Source organism: Nymphaea colorata, chromosome 7 (assembly GCF_008831285.2).
Source record: "Nymphaea colorata isolate Beijing-Zhang1983 chromosome 7, ASM883128v2, whole genome shotgun sequence".
Lineage (NCBI taxonomy): Eukaryota > Viridiplantae > Streptophyta > Magnoliopsida > Nymphaeales > Nymphaeaceae > Nymphaea > Nymphaea colorata.
In genome coordinates this window covers 15,623,108-15,644,867 of record NC_045144.1, presented here as the reverse complement: position 1 = coordinate 15,644,867, position 21,760 = coordinate 15,623,108, and the positions used below count along the sequence as shown (strand labels likewise).

At 40.3% G+C, this 21,760-nt stretch overlaps 3 protein-coding genes across 3 annotated transcripts; 2 read left to right on the top strand and 1 right to left on the bottom strand.

The window, feature by feature from the left end:
* The first annotated feature begins 424 nt into the window (after positions 1-424).
* On the top strand, positions 425-9,112 carry LOC116257736 (ABC transporter B family member 11-like). Its single transcript, XM_031634704.2, has 13 exons — positions 425-661; positions 1,958-2,318; positions 2,877-2,931; positions 3,104-3,279; positions 4,458-4,679; positions 4,941-5,179; positions 5,277-5,802; positions 5,893-6,166; positions 6,256-6,928; positions 7,016-7,244; positions 7,399-7,665; positions 7,752-8,015; positions 8,156-9,112. Exons 2-13 carry the CDS (start codon positions 2,046-2,048, stop codon positions 8,798-8,800), a joined length of 3,843 nt encoding a protein of 1,280 aa, XP_031490564.1. The 5' UTR covers positions 425-661; positions 1,958-2,045; the 3' UTR covers positions 8,801-9,112.
* A 2,452-nt stretch (positions 9,113-11,564) lies between these two features.
* On the top strand, positions 11,565-15,884 carry LOC116257970 (uncharacterized). Its single transcript, XM_031635004.2, has 4 exons — positions 11,565-11,988; positions 12,925-13,553; positions 14,228-14,743; positions 15,569-15,884. The coding sequence occupies exons 1-4, from the start codon at positions 11,733-11,735 to the stop codon at positions 15,728-15,730; spliced, it is 1,563 nt and encodes a 520-aa protein (XP_031490864.1). The 5' UTR covers positions 11,565-11,732; the 3' UTR covers positions 15,731-15,884.
* A 2,973-nt stretch (positions 15,885-18,857) lies between these two features.
* LOC116256963 (peroxisomal and mitochondrial division factor 2-like) lies at positions 18,858-21,085 on the bottom strand. The gene is made up of 2 exons (XM_031633518.2): positions 20,947-21,085; positions 18,858-20,251 (listed from the first exon to the last, which is right to left on the bottom strand). The coding sequence occupies exon 2, from the start codon at positions 20,222-20,224 to the stop codon at positions 19,019-19,021; it is 1,206 nt and encodes a 401-aa protein (XP_031489378.1). The 5' UTR covers positions 20,225-20,251; positions 20,947-21,085; the 3' UTR covers positions 18,858-19,018.
* Between the last annotated feature and the right edge of the window lie 675 nt (positions 21,086-21,760).

Here is a 21,760-nt window from a genome sequence, read left to right as displayed (position 1 = left end):
CATAATTTTATTTTAATTACAGTAACATACTATAAATAATAGTAATGCGACACTTTAATTGATAGATGTACCACAAGTTTTTATTTAAGTTTTTAAACAACTCTAAATTCTGATTGCAAGAAAGGAAGAAGGAGTCTTTCAGATGGTCTAGAGCTGTTTGACAATAGTAATATATTGTTATTGTCTTACCAATTTACCTCTAAACAGTATCAATGTACAGTTTATTTTTAAGGTAAAATTAATGGAACAATGTATTATTATTGCGAAACAGCCTCGAACTTCATGGGGGTCTTCCTTCTCTTAGCATTTAACCCGATCCGTAGCCAGCACGTCATCCTCTAGAAGGCCAAAGGTCAAAGCCTTGGCCAGCAAGCTTTAACCGTAGTCCCCAAGCTCCATGAGAATTTAATGGCGTCAGCCGGTGGGGCCGGCGGGGCCAAGCTGCCCATGCGTGTATTCTCTCTTCTCTGCGTGCCAATGCGCAAGCAACCAGACGTGCCGATGTAGAGAGAGAGAGAGCAGAAAGAAGGGGAGATCACCATATATAGAAGGTTCAGAGGTTGAATGCATTCTCGAGTCTCAGGAGGCTTTTGAGCTCTCTGAGGTCGACAGTAGAAGGCAAGGAAAGTTGGTGTGTGAAAGCTCTCGCTTGACATTAGAGGTAGATTTTTTTTGAAGAAACTGCGGCTTTTGCTGCGTTTTCCTTTTTCTTTCTTTTTGGTGATTTTTCGGTTCTGGTTTGACATATTGGTCGTGGTTGGTGGTTTTTCTGGGGAATGAAACCACGTTGGTTTACGGAATTGCTAGCTTTTATCTTTTTTTTTTACTCTTGAAGAAACAGAATTGTAATGGTGTTTACAACTGTTCTGTTTTCATGATCCGTTCTCTCTCTCGTTAGTTTGATTATTTTTTTGTTTCCTTCTTGTTTTCAACATTTTAGTCTGGTGGTTTCAAGAATTTTATTCCTTTCTTTTTTTTTCTCTGTCCCTCTGTGTGTCTGTCTGTTATTTGTTGGGCTATGTTTAATAGATGGAAAGGAAAATAATGGAAAAGAAACGAAAGGGGCATTCGTTTTGTTATCAGTGCTTTTGTTTCTTTTATTGGTGAGTGGTTCTCTCATCCTCTCTCTCTCTCTCTCTCTCTCGACATAAGCTGTAGCCATTTGTGAAGGAAAAGGCATTTCGAATCTTCCTGCGACAATAAAGTTGACATTGCCGAAGGTACAGAGTACATTGCCTTTTTGGCTCCGCAACTCGCTTCTAAATTCTCAACCTCATCATTTTACGGTTCTTTTGATTCTTTTTTCGCTTTCAAATTTCCTGATTGTTTTGGCACCGAATCGTTGGATAATCCACGTAAACAAAGACGTACAGTTTTCTTTTTCCTTTTGAAGTCTGAAAAACCAGATACCGGAAATCTCTTCTGCTTGATCTTCTTCTTGTTTTTTTTTTTTCTCTTTCTCTTTTGTCTGTCTGCTGAATCTCCTGGAGTTGTTAAAATTTGATGCTTGCAGGCCCAGTGCTTAAATTTATCGTGAAAGTTTTTTTTTCCATTTTTAGTGATCTTAGGAATTTCTTTTTATTGGTTTCGACGGTGAGATGTCGCTTTTTGTTAGTAGTTGGTTTCAGAAATTGCCAGGTAGTCCTTACAACCAATTTCATCACCACCCGGGTTCTAAAATTTATTGCTTTCCTTTTAAAAAGGATGAACGTGAAAACTTTCTTCGCACTTGATCTTTGCCTTCTTTTTCTTTCTCTGCGCTCATGATCTCATGAAACTCTCCAACTCGATGCTCGACAAGCGAAGTTGATTTTGTAATTTCTTTTTCCGTTCTTTTTGCGATTATAACAAAATCTTTTTCATGGTTTCACGTAAACTTTATTAGTTGATGAAACGTGATTTTCTTGTTTGCTGTGTTTTAATAACTCTTCGTCTCGATTTTAATCTCTCTTCGTAGATTGCAGGCACTAATACTAGCCCAAGAATCTGTTGCTTGGGATACTGAGGCAAACTGATCTGTTAGGCTCCTAAGAAGGTGAAAAAGAATGACGAAGAAAGATAGTGGTGGTGGTGATCCACAGAGAGGGGATGATACAGAGAAGAAGGAAAGTGAAGGAGGCAACGGGAAAGTTGCCTCTGTCCCCTTCCACAAACTGTTTGCCTTCGCAGACCCGTTGGACGTTTTTCTGATGACGGTGGGAACAATCTCTGCAATTGGCAACGGGCTGGCCATGCCCCTTATGACCCTTCTGTTCGGGGAGCTCATCGATTCATTTGGCCAATCACACCAAGCAACTGTGGTTCATGAGGTCTCCAAGGTAAATTGTGTAATCCGTCCGCTACTGTAATTTTTTGCCGAAAGTTTCTGCAGTTTTTGTTCATAGTGGCTATATTGATCTGCTCCAAGGCATCAAAGAGTTGGCATCGCTGGGTGTGTCTCATGCAACAACGCTACGAACCCGGTGATCACAAAGGTACCGCCGGAAGGGCATGGCTTGGCCAAGAGGAAGGGATGGAGGCCAGGACTCTATAGCTGCCACCCTTCACAGTTGGTGGCTGTCGTTACACAAAATAAAGAATTGCACTAACTAATCATGCTTTGATTTTTTTTTTCCTACTAAATTTGATGCTATGAGAGCAATGGTTGGCACTGTTTCCTGTTGTCTGATATGGTGGTGGTTTTTCCATTTGTTCTTGTTGTCACTTTGGGTGCTTACATGGATGTCATGGTTATTTAGATTTTGCACGAAGGAGAATACTTTTACTTTTTCAGTTTGATTTTTCATTCTTCTGTTGGTTACATTTTTTATTTTAGCTGTTTTTTCAGTTTCGGGGATATTCATCGGTGCTGCCTCCTTTTCTTTTCTTTTTTTCAGGTGGCACTTAAGTTTGTGTATTTGGCTGTTGGAGCCGCAGTAGTATCATTTCTACGTGAGTGAAATTCCTTTCTTATGTTTCATTGGTGCAGTAATCCGTTCAGTTTCATGGTCATAGATCTCCTTCATCTATATAAATCCTCTGTTTGATCAAATCTGTATCTACATTTAGTCGCTGTACTTTTCCTTCTTTTTTTTCTTTTTCATCTTTTTGCTGTAATTCACAGAGGTCACGTGTTGGATGACTACTGGAGAAAGGCAGGCTGCTCGTATCAGGGGTTTGTATCTCAGTAACATTCTTAGACAGGACGTTGCATTTTTTGATCTGGAGACGAACACAGGAGAAGTTATTGGCAGAATGGCAGGTGATACCATCCTCATCCAGGATGCAATGGGGGAGAAGGTTAGTTGCTTTCCATATCTTCGGTTTAAAATAATGATTTGCAATGCCTTTTCAAGAATAACACTGTGGGTGACTTTGCTGATTTATTCTCTGCATGGTTGATGCCTTGATGGTACTACATTGAAAAATGCATCGAGAGTTTGTCAGCTATACATTTCCTTTTTAAACTGAACTTGATGGTGAACTTCTGTATCTTTGTTATGTTCTGAAGCCAGAGATGCCCAAAAATGTGTCGGCCATATGAAAATGTACTCACCTTTGGGAATAATCCTTTTTATTATAGAGTGATATGAAAGAGATTGCTATTGCTGGTTTCTTCATTTCTTCTCCTTGATTTATAAAATTCTCTAAACGACTTCAGGAAACTAGCTGTTCTATTTCTTCATATAGAGAACTATGACTGGTGAACAAATTTTATTAGTCATGACATGTCATGAACAATCTGGTAATGGACATGCAGTATTGGATTTAGTTCAACAACTAACTAAGCTTATGAAACTAGTACTTAGACAAATGTGATCAGAATGGCAAAAAGGATAAAAAAAGGCAGGCTTTTAAAGCAGTTTGTGCTGTCATGGTATTTATGCTTGACATTGTTCATCATTCTTTTGTGCTGTCTTTATTGGTTTCAAGATTGTGGATTTATTTGGCAACAAAAAAATTCTGTTCACCCGGCTGGGAGGTTTGTTGAGTCCTTTAACTGAAGGTGGTCAAAATTACAATATCCAGGAAGCACACCTGTCTGCATAAATCTGGTAGGGATCTGCCTAACCCAGCCTGCCCAATAAGAAAAAGGAAAGGGAAAGTTAGTTTATATGTTCTTGCTGTTTCTTTTATTTTGTGTTGTTTAAGCACAAGGAAAAAATTGAATGAGAAAAAAGTAAAGACTTCAGGACTCCTTCAAATTGTTAAATGTGAGGTTGAGGTTTGGTCTGGATTTTATGATTGTGATTGCTATCCTTTGTTACTTCTGATATTTTAAAAACTAAAGTTGTTTTTTCAATAATGATAACCAACTGGTTTAAGACTTCAAGTCGATGAACTCATGATCAAAACATTGTTTGTCTTCTATTCTTGACATTCTGAAGTTTATGAAATGTAAATGTAAACTCTTGCAAGAAATCCTGTAATTGGTCCCTCATTACATTCTACTAAAGCTATAACTTGGTATTGATTAGGTTGGAAAGTTCGTACAGCTTGTGTCAACATTCTTTGGTGGCTTTGTTATCGCATTTAGCAAAGGATGGCTCCTTACTCTTGTTATGTTAGCATCAATTCCTCTAATAGTCATTGCTGGGGGTGCGATGTCCATAACTATATCTAGGCTTTCAACCCGTGGGCAAGCTGCTTATGCTGAAGCTGGCATTGTAGTTGAACAAACAGTTGGATCGATTAGAACGGTATGCAGTTTCCTCTCTATCCATACACATTATGAAGTTGCATGCCTTTTGTTCTTTCTCAATCAGCAGGTTAAAATGGGTCTCTCCATGAATCACAGATTGGAGTTCTGAATCTTCTGATTATCCTTGAAATTGCTTTTAGAAGAATTTTCAGTTACATATTTACCATTTATCTTTCCTACTGTTAGTTTGGGTTTATTTTCCCCAAAACCAACTTTCTAGTAGCCAATGGAAATTAATTTGGCTATCCAACATACACAGGTTGCATCATTTACTGGAGAAAAGGAAGCTATAACAAAATATAATAGGGCACTAAAAGCTGCATATCTAGCTACTGTTAAACAAGGACTAGCTGCAGGCGTAGGAATTGGAGCAGTGTTCTTAATCATTTTTGCCAGTTATGCATTGGCTTTGTGGTATGGTTCAAAGCTCATAGTTGACAAAGGATACACAGGTGGACAGGTGATCACTGTAATGATTGCTGTTATGACCGGAGGAATGTAAGTAGTTTTTACATAGCACATTGATATCAATAGGAATTATTTTATAAAGTATGTTTTCCTTTATTAATGGTGTACATTTGGTTTCCTAAAACAGGTCCCTTGGTCAGGCTTCACCATCTGTGAGTGCATTTGCAGCTGGAAGAGCAGCAGCTTACAAGATGTTTGAGACAATTGATAGGAAACCTGAGATAGATGCGTATGACAAGAGTGGGATTGTACTAGAAGACCTAAAAGGAGATATTGAACTGAAAGATGTACATTTCAGTTATCCAGCTAGGCCTGAAGTCGTAATCTTTTCTGACTTTTCACTGCATGTGCCTTGTGGCACAACTGTAGCTCTAGTTGGGGAAAGCGGTAGTGGAAAGTCGACAGTTGTTAGTCTAGTTGAGAGATTCTACGATCCACAAGCTGGTGAAGTGCTCATAGATGGAGTTAACTTGAAGAAACTTCAGCTTGGTTGGATTAGAGAAAAAATTGGGCTTGTTAGTCAGGAGCCTGTTTTATTTACAACATCTATAAAGGAAAATATTGCATATGGAAAAGCTGGTGCAACACTTGAGGAAATCAAGACAGCTGTTGAGCTTGCAAATGCTGCAAAATTCATAGACAAGATGCCACAGGTGATGCATTTTGTTAATCTAATATCCTTTTTCTAGGAAATACTATGATCTCAATTTTTGTCATTGACTATTAACTTATCCATTTTGCAGGGCCTTGACACGATGGTTGGTGAACATGGTACACAACTATCTGGTGGACAAAAGCAGAGAATAGCTATTGCTAGAGCAATCTTAAAGAATCCACGGATTCTTTTACTTGATGAAGCAACAAGTGCATTGGATGCAGAGTCTGAACGTATAGTGCAAGATGCTCTAACCAGAATCATGGTGGGGAGGACCACAATTGTTATTGCCCATCGCTTGAGCACCATAAGAAATGCTGATCTCATAGCTGTTGTGCACCGTGGCAAAATTGTTGAGCAAGGCATGAATGAAGCATTTAGTAACATTAAATGAACCTGGACAAAGAGTTACTCAAGGTTTCTAACTTTTGAATTGCTTTCATCTAAACAGGATCCCATGTGGAGCTAATCAGAGATCCAGAAGGGCCATACTCTCAGCTTATTCGTTTACAAGAAATAAATCAGGGTGAACAAGTGGGAATGACTGAACCTGATGCAGAATTGAATTTGGAGTCTAACAAGATTTCCAGTAGATCTGGTAGTCAACGATATTCGCTCAACCGATCCATTAGTGGACGATCTTCTTCCCTTGGGCGGAGCAGTAGACACTCTTTCTCAGTATCCTTTGGCCTGCCTGGCATAAGTGGCATTCATGACAGTGGCCTCAGTCTCAACGATGTCGAAGATGGTGATTATACCTCTGCAAAGGCTGACAAGAAGGTCTCAGTTCGTCGTCTGGCATACATGAATAAACCAGAGCTTCCTGTTTTATTCTTAGGTTGCATTGCTGCAGCAATCAATGGTGTTATATTTCCAGTGTTTGGTATCTTGATCTCAAGCATCATAAAGACATTCTTTAAACCACCTCACCAGCTTCGGAAGGACGCAAACTTCTGGGCTCTAATGTATTTGGTTCTAGGAGTCACTGCTTTTCTCGTTGGACCCATACAGTCATATCTTTTTGGAGTTGCTGGTGCCCAACTTATCAAAAGAATCCGGGCTATGTCATTTGAGGGGGTAATTCACCAAGAAATCAGCTGGTTCGATGATGCTGAAAACTCAAGGTGTGTGGATTGCCAGAAATCTGTTTGTGAAATTTTAAAAAATTTTATTTAACTTTAAATGAATTTTTTCCTTCTTTGTTCTGTCAGTGGGGCCATTGGGGCAAGATTGTCAGCAGATGCTGCAACAGTGCGAAGTCTTGTTGGTGATGCATTGTCTTTGTTAGTACAAAACATTGCCACTATTATTTCCGGGGTCGTGATTGCTTTTGTAGCCAACTGGCAGCTGTCACTTATAATCTTGGCGTTGCTTCCCTTGATTGGTTTGCAAGGCTTTGCACAGATAAAGTTTCTAAAAGGGTTCAGTGCAGATGCTAAGGTAGGTTGTCCTCGGTTATAACATTATCGATTATTTGTTTCTTATTTTACAATTACATTTTTGTTTTAGTGGTTTTGTACTCAGGATACTAAAATGCTTCTATGCTATGTGTCTCAGAAATTTATTTGCTGATGATGTATTGTGTTGTGTGTAGGCAATGTATGAGGAAGCAAGTCAAGTAGCAAATGATGCTGTCAGTAGCATTCGAACAGTTGCTTCCTTTTGTGCTGAACAGCGGGTGATGGATCTTTACCAGAAAAAATGTGAGGCGCCTAGGAAAAGTGGAATTCGGCAAGGACTCATTAGTGGTCTTGGATTTGGTTTCTCTTTCTTTGTTCTTTTTTCTTCCTATGCACTGAGCTTTTATGCCGGTGCTCGTCTTGTAGAAAGTGGAAAAACAACATTTGGTAAAGTATTTAGGGTACGTGAAATATTCAACATGGTTGCCATCATCACATTAATTTATGCCTTCTTCTTCTAGACAGTGACATTGCAACTTTTTTTTAGGTTTTCTTTGCTTTAACAATGACTGCAATTGGAGTTTCACAAACAAGTGCTTTAGCGCCAGACTCTTCGAAAGCAAAGGCTGCTGCAGCCTCAATCTTTTCAATCCTTGACCGTAAATCAAAGATTGATCCAAGCAATGAAGCAGGTGACATGCTGCCTAGTGTGAAGGGCGATATAGAGTTCCAACATGTCAGTTTCAAATACCCAACTAGGCCAGACGTGCAGATATTCAGAGACCTATCTCTTATTGTTTCTTCAGGAAAGGTATGAACAACGTTGGAGCTATGCTCTGGTTGAATATATATTTATCACAATCTGATCCTTTATGTCCTTACCTGTGCTCATGCATTTTCTCTGCTTGTAACCTCACACTATTATATCCTAACTTGAAGTTGTTTTTAAAGACTGTTGCTCTAGTAGGAGAGAGTGGCAGTGGGAAATCAACAGTTATCTCTCTGCTCGAGAGATTCTACGATCCAGATTCAGGACACATATTGCTTGACGGCGTGGAAATTCAAAAGTTTCAGTTGAAATGGTTGAGGCAGCAGATGGGGTTAGTTAGTCAGGAGCCTGTATTGTTTAACGACACAATCCGCGCTAATATAGCATACGGGAAGCAAGGGGCAGTCACTGAAAAGGAGATCATTGCTGCTGCACAAGCAGCTAATGCACATCAATTCATCTCAGGGCTGCCAGAAGGATATGATACCAATGTTGGCGAGCGCGGGGTTCAGTTATCTGGAGGACAAAAGCAGAGGATAGCCATCGCAAGGGCGATCATCAAGGACCCAAAGATCCTTCTTCTTGATGAGGCCACATCTGCTCTAGATGCAGAGTCAGAACGGGTGGTTCAGGATGCACTGGACAGAGTTATGGTGAACAGATCTACCATTGTCATTGCACATCGTCTCTCAACAATTCAAGGTGCAGATTTGATTGCTGTGGTCCAGAACGGTGCGATTGCAGAGAAGGGCAGACATGAAGTGCTCATTGGCATGAAAGATGGGTTGTACGCATCACTTGTGGCACTGCATAAAAGTTCTAGCTGATGCAGTTTGCCTTTTTTTTTTTGCGTAACGATTCTTTCATGCAAACGAGAAGGATGTCTCGAGTCTCGATGCGAGAGGGAACCCTTCGGCTGTAAGTGTCGTTTTCTCTAAATTTCAAGTACATGTTCTTTGTATTAGTGAGAAAGTAAAGGAAAGTTTGTGTATTAATACCAACAGCAGGCGCTCATGTATCAAAGAGGCTGAGATTGAGTGCAGAAGGCGAATTTACCGGCAAGTGATCGATGTAATTCTTTACTGAAAGGCTGCAACTTTGGCAGCTTAATATATTTATTAAAAATTTTGTTATCTTCATGACTTTTTGCTGTTCAAGTTTTTTTGTTTTACAAAAATGGCCATGGATGCCTAGGATTTTGCTGCTGAACTCCCAGACTGAGTACTACCAATTGGAAGGAAAATAATCTTTGAACTCGAGATTGCCTCTTGGCAGAATTAATTTCTCAAGACAACTGCTTTCTTCATCCAAATCCTACATATTCTGATCTATAACTGAGTTTCCTTCAGACTTAGAGAGAGAGAGAGAGAGAGAGAGAGAGAGAGAGAGGGAGCAGCAGACTGAAAGGTAAGAGAGGGGAACTGTTAAAGCTATCTATGGTTGACGCCATCGGATTTTGCCACTTTGCCAACCCTTATTGGGTTTATAACTTTATAGATTATTCTTCGTTGTCTTTGTCTACATCGATTCAGTTCTGGAGTGGATTCGAGGGTTTATGGAGGAGGAGCTGGGATTCCGTCCTTTTTTTTTGTGTGAATTCTTGCATTTTTTATCCTTCTGCAACATGAATTCTGTAGCGAAAGGGAGGGTTTACCTTTTCTCTTCTACCTGCGATTTTCCGTGTTGTCGCTCTCTACAGAGGTTATTTCTGAGGTTTCTGGTCGAGTAGGGCGTTCCTATGGTTTCTTCTGATCCTCTATAATGTGAGGGAGGGAGCTTGGGATTTACGGTGGTTTGGTTCTGGATTTAGGGTTTGGCAACATGCTGACTGGTCTTTTGCGGAGGTCGGTGGCGGATGAGGGGACTTTCTGAGTGATTCGTCTCACCTGGAATGGCGTCGTAGGAGGTGTGGGTCAAAAGAAGCGGTAGTAACGGGAGAGGCGTGAGCTTCTCCTCTGCGTGCAGTGAGCCGAGTAATGGTGGGATTGGGAGGAGGTCTGTGAAACTCAACGGACTTTCTTTGTTGCCTTCGGCGGAAGTTCGTCACCCGCCGGAGCGCCGCCTGTCGGCGTCGGCCGCCTCTAAGCTCTCTCTCTTTCTCTCGTTCGCTTGGTAAATGGCGCCGGCCGCCGTAGCAGTAGCGGTTTACAAGCGGGCCGGGCCGGGCCGGGCCTTAGTTAACGTCATCCAGGCCCGATACCCGGCCCGGCCCCCCGAAAATGGGCCGGGTATTTAACTGCGAAATTTTTTCGGGTCGGGTCAGGCCGTTCAGCCCGATGCGTAAGCTAATTGTAACTTGTAAGTGTTCGATTTTTACCACATGTACAGATAACGACTATATGTTTGGGAAATCACAAAGAGCTTGCTGAGTTTATAAAATAATTCACAAATCATATGAATAAAAAATGTTTAAAATGTAGAAATACTTTATATACTTAAGTAGTAATCTGTCCATTTTAAATGTTGATTTTTTTTTATATAGATATATGAGAAGCTGAGCGTCTATGAATAAATTTCTTAGAAAAAAAAACTCATGCGAAAAAAAAGGTTGGATCACATTAGGCCCTTATTATTGGATAAGATAGATCTCTCAGTTTTCTTAATTAAAAAGAAAGTTCATTTTTTTGTATAATAACTATGATAAGGATATAAGCAAGCTTCAAAACAAAATTTTTCAATTGCACCTGCATTTTGGGTAGTTTGATTTTTTCTTTTCCAGTAATGAAAGATATTTTTATGACCAATATCCGGTTTTTTACTTTTTTTTTTTTGTTTTATTGGATAATCCCCATTCCACTTTATTAGGTCCCAAACAAAAAGCCCTTTACTTTAATTATTAGTATGCTCTCGTCACATTTGTTGATGATCATAGATTCACTTATCAACAAAGAGTAAAGAGCTGAAGCTTCCACTCAACCTTTTGTTCATTGAAGTACAAAACCAACTTTCGGTATCTGGCTTGTTGCCCCTATTGCACTTCAATTTGTGTATATGCATGCACTTTCTGCAGCATAGAAGGTTGACACTCCTGGTGTTCGACATAGAGACTAGCCACCTACCAGCTTCCACACCGAGCCATAACGCACAATTGCGGATGCTTACAGATTCAAATTCTAAAAGCAAATGAAGTAAAGCCTTTTATCATATCTGAATCTAACTTTCAAATTCACAATCTAGTCCATTCCGAAATCCATTCTTAAATTCATATCCCATTTAAAATCTACATCCGGATATTTTAAGAGCCAACTTTCAAAATGTAAGGATATCGGGTATATGCAAAATTGGCAGGCCATATCGATGCTTATTAACCAATCATATACTTATATAAAACTGAATTTGAATTCGAATCCAATCAGATCTCATCTTATAAAACAGGGTCCAGTCCAATTTCCTAATTGGATGTTAGATTTGTTCCAAATATCCAACTTATTCAAAACAGTTCAGTCAGATAGCCGATCCAAATCCGATTCATTAACATTTTTTGCTTTATTAAATATTAAGAAAATCCCATAGTCAAAGAAAAAGTAAAAAAATGGCCGTTGCTAATTAACAGGAGTTCTGAGATTACATAGATTTGTGATCATGGGTTTACCCTTATCCCTTCCCAAGCTAAAACCTTTCTTCACATTTCCTTATCAACGATCTCCTAGATCTTTATCATTTGCATGTTACACTCGTAAGGCCTTATAAAAGGATTCATGAGGCATTTGTTTGTACATTTGCCTTCTGCGGCGAACATCTAGATCGCTGTGGCTGGCCATGGCAAGGATGATGTATGGTTGTTTCATATTATGGCTCGGCCTTCTTTCGCCGGCCGCCACGGTCCTCGCCACCGGCAACCTGGCCGGAAAGTATGTGACTGCTCTGGGAGATCCAGGCATGAGAAGAGATGGACTGAGGGTGGCGTTCGAAGCGTGGAACTTCTGCAATGAGGTCGCCGAAGAGGCTCCCAAGATGGGAAGTCCTCGGCTGGGTGACTGCTTCGACGTCTTTGTTAAGGACTCTCACAAACGTGGTAAGAGATTGCAGTATTGACTAGATTTTTGTTCTTCTCTTAGTTGTTGAACATTGATTCATATCTTGCTACGTAAACGTAGTTTTTTCTGCTTCTGGCTTTTTATAGGGAAAAAATCTGCAATATATGCAACCAAATTTGAAGAAAAACTGTCATATTGTAAGTAACCAAAAAAATAATTCATCTACATAAACAAGAAAAATTCGAAAAGAATGTTCATTCACAAGTGAACTTAATAACTTGCTTGGCATAAATCACCATGTCCCTCATCCTAACCAGACTTCCATTTTTCTGTATAAAGGCTGCAGGTCAAATAACAACGGTCATATATATATATATATATATGAGAGAGAGAGAGAGAGAAGTTACTAGGACATAAATATGAAAGAGAGTGAACCCTTGTTATTTAACCTGCAGCCCGTATTTAGCAATTGTAATATAAAAATCAGGCCTATTATCTGAAATCGAGAAAGACGAGGCTCCTTTTGAGAGTATGGCTCAAGGTAGGCCCTCCAAATCTCCCCATAGAAAACAAACTGTGATCAATACAAGAGAACAGACACAAGTAAAATTATTTGTAGTCCTACTTGGACAGCACATATCTGCCAATGTTCTTCAAGTAGCTGCTCTTGTTCACAAATAGTTTCCTGGACCAAACACAGATTAAGTTTGACCCACATAATGGTGTCTCGTCTCTGTCTCTCTCTCTCTGTATTTCTTATATGCATATGCTCCATGGCTGAGCGACATATGGGCTGCTAGGCAACTCCTTAATGTTCTTTATTTTCACAATAATATCTTCAAGTATTTGCTTTGCTATATATATGAATGTCTATTCGGATATGGAAATCAGTGAATGAGTGCCCCTTCAAAAAAAAAATTGGCTCTGCCACTGCATATGCTCAAATAATGTAAGCTATATGTCTCAACATTTAGGTTGGAAACACTGCGAACCATGCAACCAGACGGGAGAACATCTCTTGATTCACAGAGTGGATGAGGCTGACAACAGGTTGAGTGTGGGGGATCCCTTCCCTGGGGGCTTCTCTACCACCCTCAACAACACTGACCTTTATGCAGTGGAAAAGGAGCAGTACTTGGGTGCAAAGTGCCAGGTTAGGGACAGACCAAGCCCATGGCAGTTCTGGATGGTCATGCTCAAGAATGGAAATTTGGACACTCTAGCAGGCCTCTGTCCTTCAAATGGGCGCAAGGTAGGGCCATTTCCACATGAGAGCAGGTTCCCCTGCTTTGGCACAGGCTGCATGAACCAACCTTTGATGTACCACAACTACACCACCCTGAAGGGTGACAGACTAAGTGGCAGTTTCTACGGGACATACGACCTAGATGGTGAAAGCCATCTTCATGAAGATCTGGCAACTACCAAACTTTCATATTATTCAGTTACATGGGAGAAGCAGCTTGGCAAGGGCGGGTGGAAATTTCACCATTTTCTTAAGACCAACAAGAAGTATCCATGGCTCATGCTGTACCTTAGGGCAGATGCACATGAAGGTCTCTCTGGTGGGTACCATTATCAGACAAGAGGCATGACGAAGATTGTAAGTCTTCTTTCTTTTCATTTTTCTCAGAATATGTGTTACTACTGTGACCATGAAAACAGTTTTGAGGCAAACCAAAGAATTAGATTGACCATGGCACCTGGGGCTGGACCTGATATCTCAAACTGAATTTATATGTATTTATAGCGATTACCTTAAGAAAATCTGATCCCGGTTTAGTAGCATCCCTTTTTCCCCCAATCATGATCTGACAGCAAGTTAATTAGATGGTAATGGTTGTGGCCCTATTACTTTTACCAGAATCCTAAGTTACCTAAAAGTTTCATGTTCATAACCAAGATTTTATTCTTTTTACTAATATCAATCTAACGGCATAAAGACAGCCATCTTTCTTAGAAACGACAAAAATTCTCACTCTGAGATATTTGGCATACTTGTTCAACCCACAGTGCCTTGCCTTTGTGACACTGCAAATTTCCCTGGTGAAGGCCCTCTAAACTCCAGGAACATTCCACTAATGAAATGCAGAGACGCAATGCATTGCAAGATATGAGGTTTGCACCCCATGACAAGCGTTCTACTGAACTAGACCCCTCCATAGTTGTGCTGAATCCTAAGATTCAGCAGAGAAGTAATCCTTAACAAAGCAGCATTTTGATCGTTCATTCGTTTTACTCGTTTGTCTGTGCTGATTTCTTCCTCATTATCTTCAGATCCCAAAATCACCAGACTTCAAAGTGAGACTGACTTTAGATATCAAGCAAGGTGGAGGACCCAAGAGCCAATTCTACCTCATGGACATTGGAAGCTGTTGGAAGAACAACGGCCAGCCATGTGATGGAGACGTAACGACTGATGTTACTCGTTACAGCGAGATGATACTGAATCCAAATACAACAGCATGGTGCTCTCCTACTAACCTTAATACATGCCCGCCGTACCACACTCTCCCGAATGGCACAAGAATACACAGAACTGACACGTCCAACTTCCCCTATGGCGCTTATCACATGTACTGCTCTCCTGGAAATGCAGAACATCTGGAGGAACCGTACAACTTGTGTGATGCCTACAGCAACCCTCAACCACAGGAGCTGGTGCAGATCCTCCCACATCCTGCATGGGGTGACTATGGCTATCCTACAAAGCCAGGTGAAGGTTGGATCGGTGATCCGAGAACATGGGAACTCGATGTTGGCAGGCTCTCTCAGGCTTTGTTCTTTTATCAGGTAAGCCATGTGTTCTTCCTCTCAACATTAACATTGCTCTGCTCTGCCAGCTATAGTAGGGTCTAATTTAAGGCAAACATTAGAGCATGAATGCTCTAAATGTAGAACCATTGCTAGATAGCTAGTACATTTGCACAACACAGTGTCGTAGATTGGTCTGTAACTTTAGTTAATTATTTTAACATGCTAATTACACTCAACAATAAACATCAAGACTGAGACAACTAGGTACAAGCATGTTCAAAAGCTTCAAACTACCTATTGATGGTTTCATTGAGAGGGAGTATCATGAAGAAATTAAACCAAGTATCTATAAGTTAATCCAGTTCAGGCATCAGACCGCCAAACAGATGACCGTTATTTTGAATAACCCAATCTTCATTAATTTGTCTAATATTTTACTTAGTCCTATGACTCTAATAAACCAAACGAGCTCTAAACATAATAGTAACATAACAATTTGCTCTCTGGACGGAGGCCTTAGGCAAATTGAGACATTTAGCATTGAACCTGCAAGGTCGTTCATATGCAACCAGAGAGCAAAAAGCCTGATATGGGCAACCTCATATTTATAACCAAGTTCCTAAAATCAAGAACTTGACTTTGATTCCAGCAGAATGGTGTATGAATATAGTTACAATATTATTCATGATAAATGCAGTACCAATATAATCCAGTTACCCCTCAAGCTGTAAGACCTCGATGACAACCAGCTTAACTTGACAATGACCTACTTGCCTATTGATTCATAGCTCAAAAGTGTAACCAAGTTTAACATTGCCATTAAAACCTTTTCTCAACTATTGACATTTAGTTTCTGTGCAGGACCCTGGTACTCCACCAGCTAAAAGAGAATGGCCATCTCTTGATGTTGGAACAGAGATATATGTGAGCGAAGAAGGTGAAGTAGCAGAGTGGATATTGAGCGACTTCGATGTCATTGTCCCGAGGCCAAAACGCAGGCACTCTCTTAAACATAGGTTCTGATAAATAACATAATAGGTTATTTTTTAATATATGCACCAAGAGTTCTTTTTTTGGTCAATTTCGTTACAGAATTTTAATAGTAAGTTGCCCTCGAGTGACACAATTTAATGATAGTTTTACTGGATATTAGTGTTCCAGTGGAACTTGTTTTCAAGTACTATGCTATCCTCTGCTTCTAGTTGCGATTGCATTTGCTAAACCATTTTGCCTTCAAATCACACGTAGTGTTAACGAAGCTGATTGTTGGTAGCCATTGGTGAATATGACATTATGTGGAAAGATCCCGAGGTTTCCTTCGCAGGAAGACGAAAGAAAGGCCCAAGCCATACCAGTCATTGACATTCTTCTAAACCATTTAAAGCAATGTTCTGCCTGCAAGTCATGATCATATCGTATAAGCACAATTTTGGCGATAAGACCAATACTCCAAGAACCCATTCTGTGAAAGGCTGACATTGCATCTTACAACGTGCATTTTCCCAAACCCTATTGATAGAAAATAAAGTGCTGGATATTGTTAATCAACCCTTTGTCAGCTTTAGTAGGAGCTAGAAATGAATGGGCGCAGCTACGTGAGCTTGACTCAAGCTCTCATTTAGTAAATTAGTCGAGCTCAAGCCAAAGTTCAAGAGTAACTAATGAATTCAAGAGCTTTAAGAACTTGACTCTAAGCTCATTTAAATTTGATCCTTTATGCAGCAAAAGTATACTCTCTCTGCCTCCTGTGCAGGGCACCTCTCTCTCCTCTTTGTATTTGCTATTGGTTGTTTTAGTAAACTTGCGAACCTTGTCACCCTTTTGGTAATGAATTTTCCATTTTGTTCTCTCTCTCTCTCTCTCTCTGAGTTCTTCATCGGCCTTCCTTTTCCATTGGGCTCGGGAAAGCTCTCTGTCTTTCTCTGGCTCTGAGGGACAAGGAGTGCCTATTTTCCAAAGGTGGACAATAGGTACCATCATCCCCTTCCCCCCACCCCCCAACCTTCAGTGTGGCTAAGAGGGACAAGCAGTGACTAATTTCCAAGAGTAAGAATAGGCACTGTCATTTTCTCGTTGGGCTTGGGATCTCTCTCTCTCTCTCTCACACACACATACACACACCCCCCTATTCCTCCTCCTCCTCCTCCCCCTCGCCAGAGTTGAGCTCCATGAGCTACAAATGGTTAAGCTTGAGTTTGTAGTTGAAGCTTGAGAGGTGCTTCGTTTGACCTCTGGTATGTGGCTTTGTCTGCACCGTTAGTAGTAGCCGACTTGCGGAATACAGATACTTTTTCAACAGATAGCGCCCCACGATTCCAGTTGGTTTAAATGATGAAGCTCAAATATGATAGTTTAGTAAGAAAGTTGAATTTTTTTTTCTCCAATAATGGAGGACCAGAATTTAGGACTCTATATGATTTGTAATCCAACCTGCTCTATGTCTTCAGGCTTCTTAGTGTGTCTCAACAATTTTCATCAATAGTTTATGTAGGCAGTTAATATTCTTGTTCCAAGTTCCAATTGTATTTGTTCCGTCCGAAAGTGGTCACTAGCAAGACAAAAGCACACATATGTAGTATTTAGGAACAGTTGGCCCGCGATGAAAGCTCGAGTCAGAAGTTTAAAAGCTGAAGTTTGGATTTACACTTTGCAGGAGAGATTGATCACAATATGAATTGTTCATAGACATGGAAGTAGTCTAGAGTGATCATTAGTCATCCAATTACCCTTCGGCTAAAGCTCATATAATCAATACTGTACTAGGTGACAACAGCAGGAACAATGCGATATTCTTAACCAGGCAAGAACTTTCAAAATGATTAATACTAGCACCATCTCCAATTTATTTCTTCTGCTAAAGCTCACATGATCATTACCATGCTGTAATTTGATACACTTACAGGAAGACCGGTTTCACATTACATTATCAATACTACGCTGCTAAGTCACAGAGACTCACTATTTTTTACGCAGGTGCAGGTGCGACCTGGATTCGCACCCATACATAGTCAAGGTAAGTCTGGTGTGGTCAGCTGCACCCGACCATTTTTGTCATATCTGGATGCGCACCTGACTCGCATCAAATGTGCTTTGTGTTTTTCTAATCGAAAGATGGACAAGAATCTCGACTCATGTCTGAACTCTAGTTATGCTCAAATGTCCTTTTTTGCAAGTGCTAGGTTGCCAAATACATAACCGGGGTATAATACTAAGGCTGTAACCTTTGTTTTCTAGTTCTTGTCTATTGTGCTTAGTTATATCTTAATATTGAATGTTTATTCTTTTAGTGTCATCCGTTTGATGACAGTAATCCGTCGTAAAAAGTTACTCTAACTATTAGAATCAAACAGAATGGATTCAAATTTCGAGGTAAATGTTGCATGTATTTGTAAATTGTAAGTTGTTTGTCATGTGCATATGACTGATTGTGTATTAGATTAATCAGGTGAATGCAAATTTTCATTTTATTTTATTTTAATTGTACTATTCAAATAAGTTTGAAAGAGATGGCATGTTTCGTTGAGCAGCCACTCTGATTGATGATGGATGAAGTATGAACTGGAAACTCAAAATTAGAGTATATTTCTTGTTGAATTGATGATTGATAATGATGTCATGATTTGCAAATTGCAATTTTGATTTTATTATTTGATAATTTTGTGGTTTATAGACCATTTTTGTCATATTATATATATATCTATATATATATATATATATATATATATATATATAATAAATTATTAATAATAATAAATACCATCGCCGCACCGCCACACCTAAATTTTTGAGATGTGCCACTCCGACACCCACACCCCGCACCTATGTGACATGTAGCTGCGCTGTAATTTGATACACTTAAAAGAAAGACCAGTTCCACTTCCATAACCCATAACGATGCAAGCATTTTCGAGAATTCCAAAAGACGCTAGATAGAGGTGTGGGTATAATGTATATTTGAAAAAGAAAGTAAAAAAGGAACAGAAAATTCTGTCCAAACAACACTAGTTATAAATATAAACCTTTAGTTAGACAATGATTCAATCTTCAAATTTGCTCATCATTAGCTATAAACACTTAGACTGTATTAAGTTCCAAGTAACATGCATTCACCTCAAACAACCTTTGATACCCCAAAAAAAAATATCAATAATAATATCAATAATACTAGCAGTTTCCTTGAAGAAGTAAATCAAACCCTTTAGTTAGTCAGCACTTCTAGTTCAAGCAATATACTGCTTTGCTATTAGATACACAATAGCTCTTTCAAATGTTACATGCTCAAAAAACCCAGGAGAAGGGTAAAGAAACTGCCTACCTCTCCCTAGAGTATTTGAGATAGACCATGAAGGCAGCAGCTGCCAATGTCCCGGTAGATGCTACTGCAGCTGCCGGCCAGAAAATTTTCCCAAGATCATCTTGGACAGGGATTCCTTTGATAGCGCCATTCTCACTGCATTCAAGTTTCTCGATCAGGCTTTTCCTCTCCATCTCAGTCGCTTCCAGTTTAGAACTAAGCTCACTGACTGCCTTCTCCAACGCCATTATCTCCCCCTGCTTCGATCTGGACGTCTCCACTTCAATATCTAACTTCTTCCTCACCATTTCATTTTCTTCCCTCCGTTTTAGCTCATTTCGCATAGATTGCTCTTCAGTTGCCCTTTTCTCATTCAAAGATTTCTCCAACTGAGATCTCAATTCATCCAATTCCCTAGACAACTGACCGACTTTCACTTGCTTTTCAGCACAAACCTGAGCGGCTCTTTCTCGCTCGATCTCACTCTGTCTTGCCTGAGTCTCAAGGGACCTCACCTTCTCTTCCTGATCTTTGCTTTTGTCCTCTAAGAACTTCAATTTGTCGTTGGCTGTCTCCAGAGAACGTTTCTCCTCCTCCAACTTGGACTTCGATTCGAGCAAGCTCTTCTCCAACTCCTTCATGATAACTTCCAACTTCTGATCCTGCTCCTCCTTCTGCTCCTTCAAGGAATCCCTTTCATATTTGAGGCCTCTAATCACCGAGTCCTTTGCATTGGCAGTGTTCTTCATGGCCTCAAATGCGCTTCTCATCTCCTGAAACCCTGTCGAGACTTCATCCCTCTCGTTCATGGCGATGTTCAGATCGTGCTGCAGGCGCGCGACTTGGGTCTCAAGTTCAGTCGCCCTCGAAGCCACTGACTTGAGCATCCTCAGCTCCTGCTGGAGATCACCCACAGTAGAGTTAGCTCGGCCGAGTTCCTCCAGTGTTGCTTCCAACCTGAAACTAGTTGTAGCCGCCCTCCGTTCGGATTCCTCGCTCGATTCAATGGCAGACATCATCTTGAAAGTCTGCTCTTCGACCAGAGTGCGCAGGTCCAAGTGTTGTGCCTCAAGAGATGTTAACTTCTTCTTCAGCTCTTCGATTTCTCGGTCTTTCTGAGCAACAAGTTGATCAGGGGGGGACAGCACATCCCCGTTAGAGTTCGCGCCAAATTCGTCTCTGTTCTCTTTCTTTCCGCCATTGGGGAGCTCTTCGGCACTCATGGTTGCAGAGGCCCCCTACTAACCAAACTGAACCAAGAAATAAACTGATCAAACCAAGAAGAAAAGCCCCAAAAACTAAACACAACGGCAAGAAATTATCCCGAGAAACAAAACCAATACCGAAAAGAAGAAAGAGAAAAGGAAACAAAGCTTCAAGGGAAAGCAACAATTGATGAAAAACAAAGAAAGAACAGAAAAAGGAAGCCAAAAGAAGGGGGAGAACAAGAAAAGGGAGAACAGAGAGGCGTGGCTTTTTAAGAGTAAAGAAAGAAGAGAGACAAAAGAAATTTTTTAATGGCGCTCGGGTATACGAAGTGTATCGGTAATCGCTAAGCCCCACAAAAAGGGAGAGATAAAGCGGAGGGGAATATTGCCTGAGCAAAGGACACACGATACTGCAACTTGGTCTTCCTTGACGCGTCAATGCACTGACGGCAAGACACTGCTGATGATTATATGACGACCAGCCATGTAGTTAACAGACCACCATGATCGATAATGATAAAGCAAATATCCACAATGAACACCAGAAGAATGGAAACAAATAAAAAGAGAGAGAGAGAGAGGCCTAAGAAAGTGTGGGAAAAAGTAGGAAGAAAAAAGAAAGAACGGGTGGGAAAGGAAGGAGAGGAAAGGGAAGAAGACATTATCGGTGTGTCTGCTTGAATTATAATCAGTAATCACCATCTCAGGAGAAGAAGGGAGCAAGAAATAGAGCTTACCCCTACGGCTCCGCCCCTACTTCATGATCCTCTTTCTCTGCAAATTCTCAGGCAGAAGAGAGAGAGAGAGAGAAGCGGCCGGAAAGGACCCCCTCATCCGCCCTCCTGATCTGTCCGCACGCGACTGTTCGTATATGAAATTTTCTGCTTCACACAGCCTTTTGACAATAATTTCGGTAACGTCCCCCAGTGGTTACCATTATGCCGATACATACTAAAAAATTATTAAATTATAAGCGTCCGCTCTTTTTCATTTTCGTTTTTACCAACTTGAGGAGCATGGTATGCATAGATGGCAGGTTTTACTTAGATTTTCATAAATTAATATTTCTCTGAAATGCAAAAGAATGGAGTGTTTTATCAAGATAGTATGTTATCCACTTAGTACTAGACGCAACCTAAGACCCCAAATGCAAGGGAAATGGAGGACCTTCCAACCTCTTCCAAACGATAAATTGGTTTTATATCGTATTAAGATTATCAAGCTGAATTGGGTTGAGTCAGGTTAACCTAAGTCGACCCAACAACTTATTGAGCTTGTCCAACGTTCAATTTTTTGAGTTCGAACCTAGGCTCGTGTCGAGACAGGTACCCAACCCGATGCCCAAACTTAAGAAAGGGGCGGACCTTAATGTGCACCCTTCTTACGAGCATAACACTTGAACCATCCTTCTATTGGCATCTCCAAAACCTTAAAAAATACTTCTGCATTCAGTTTTCAACATGCAAAAAAGCACACCAATACATGAGGCCTAATTGCACTCTAATTCATAAAATTCATTTAATTAAAAATATTTTAATTATGTTTTAAAAC

Excerpts from the sequence above, each read along its gene's own strand:
- LOC116257736 (XM_031634704.2), top strand. The coding sequence starts at position 2,046 with ATGACGAAGAAAGATAGTGGTGGTGGTGATCCACAGAGAGGGGATGAT. Across the intron at positions 5,803-5,892 it reads TCATAGACAAGATGCCACAG|GGCCTTGACACGATGGTTGG; the intron begins GTGATGCATTTT and ends TCCATTTTGCAG. Across the intron at positions 8,016-8,155 it reads TTATTGTTTCTTCAGGAAAG|ACTGTTGCTCTAGTAGGAGA; the intron begins GTATGAACAACG and ends TTGTTTTTAAAG.
- LOC116257970 (XM_031635004.2), top strand. The coding sequence starts at position 11,733 with ATGGCAAGGATGATGTATGGTTGTTTCATATTATGGCTCGGCCTTCTT. Across the intron at positions 11,989-12,924 it reads TAAGGACTCTCACAAACGTG|GTTGGAAACACTGCGAACCA; the intron begins GTAAGAGATTGC and ends CTCAACATTTAG. Across the intron at positions 14,744-15,568 it reads AGGCTTTGTTCTTTTATCAG|GACCCTGGTACTCCACCAGC; the intron begins GTAAGCCATGTG and ends GTTTCTGTGCAG.
- LOC116256963 (XM_031633518.2), bottom strand. The coding sequence starts at position 20,224 with ATGAGTGCCGAAGAGCTCCCCAATGGCGGAAAGAAAGAGAACAGAGAC.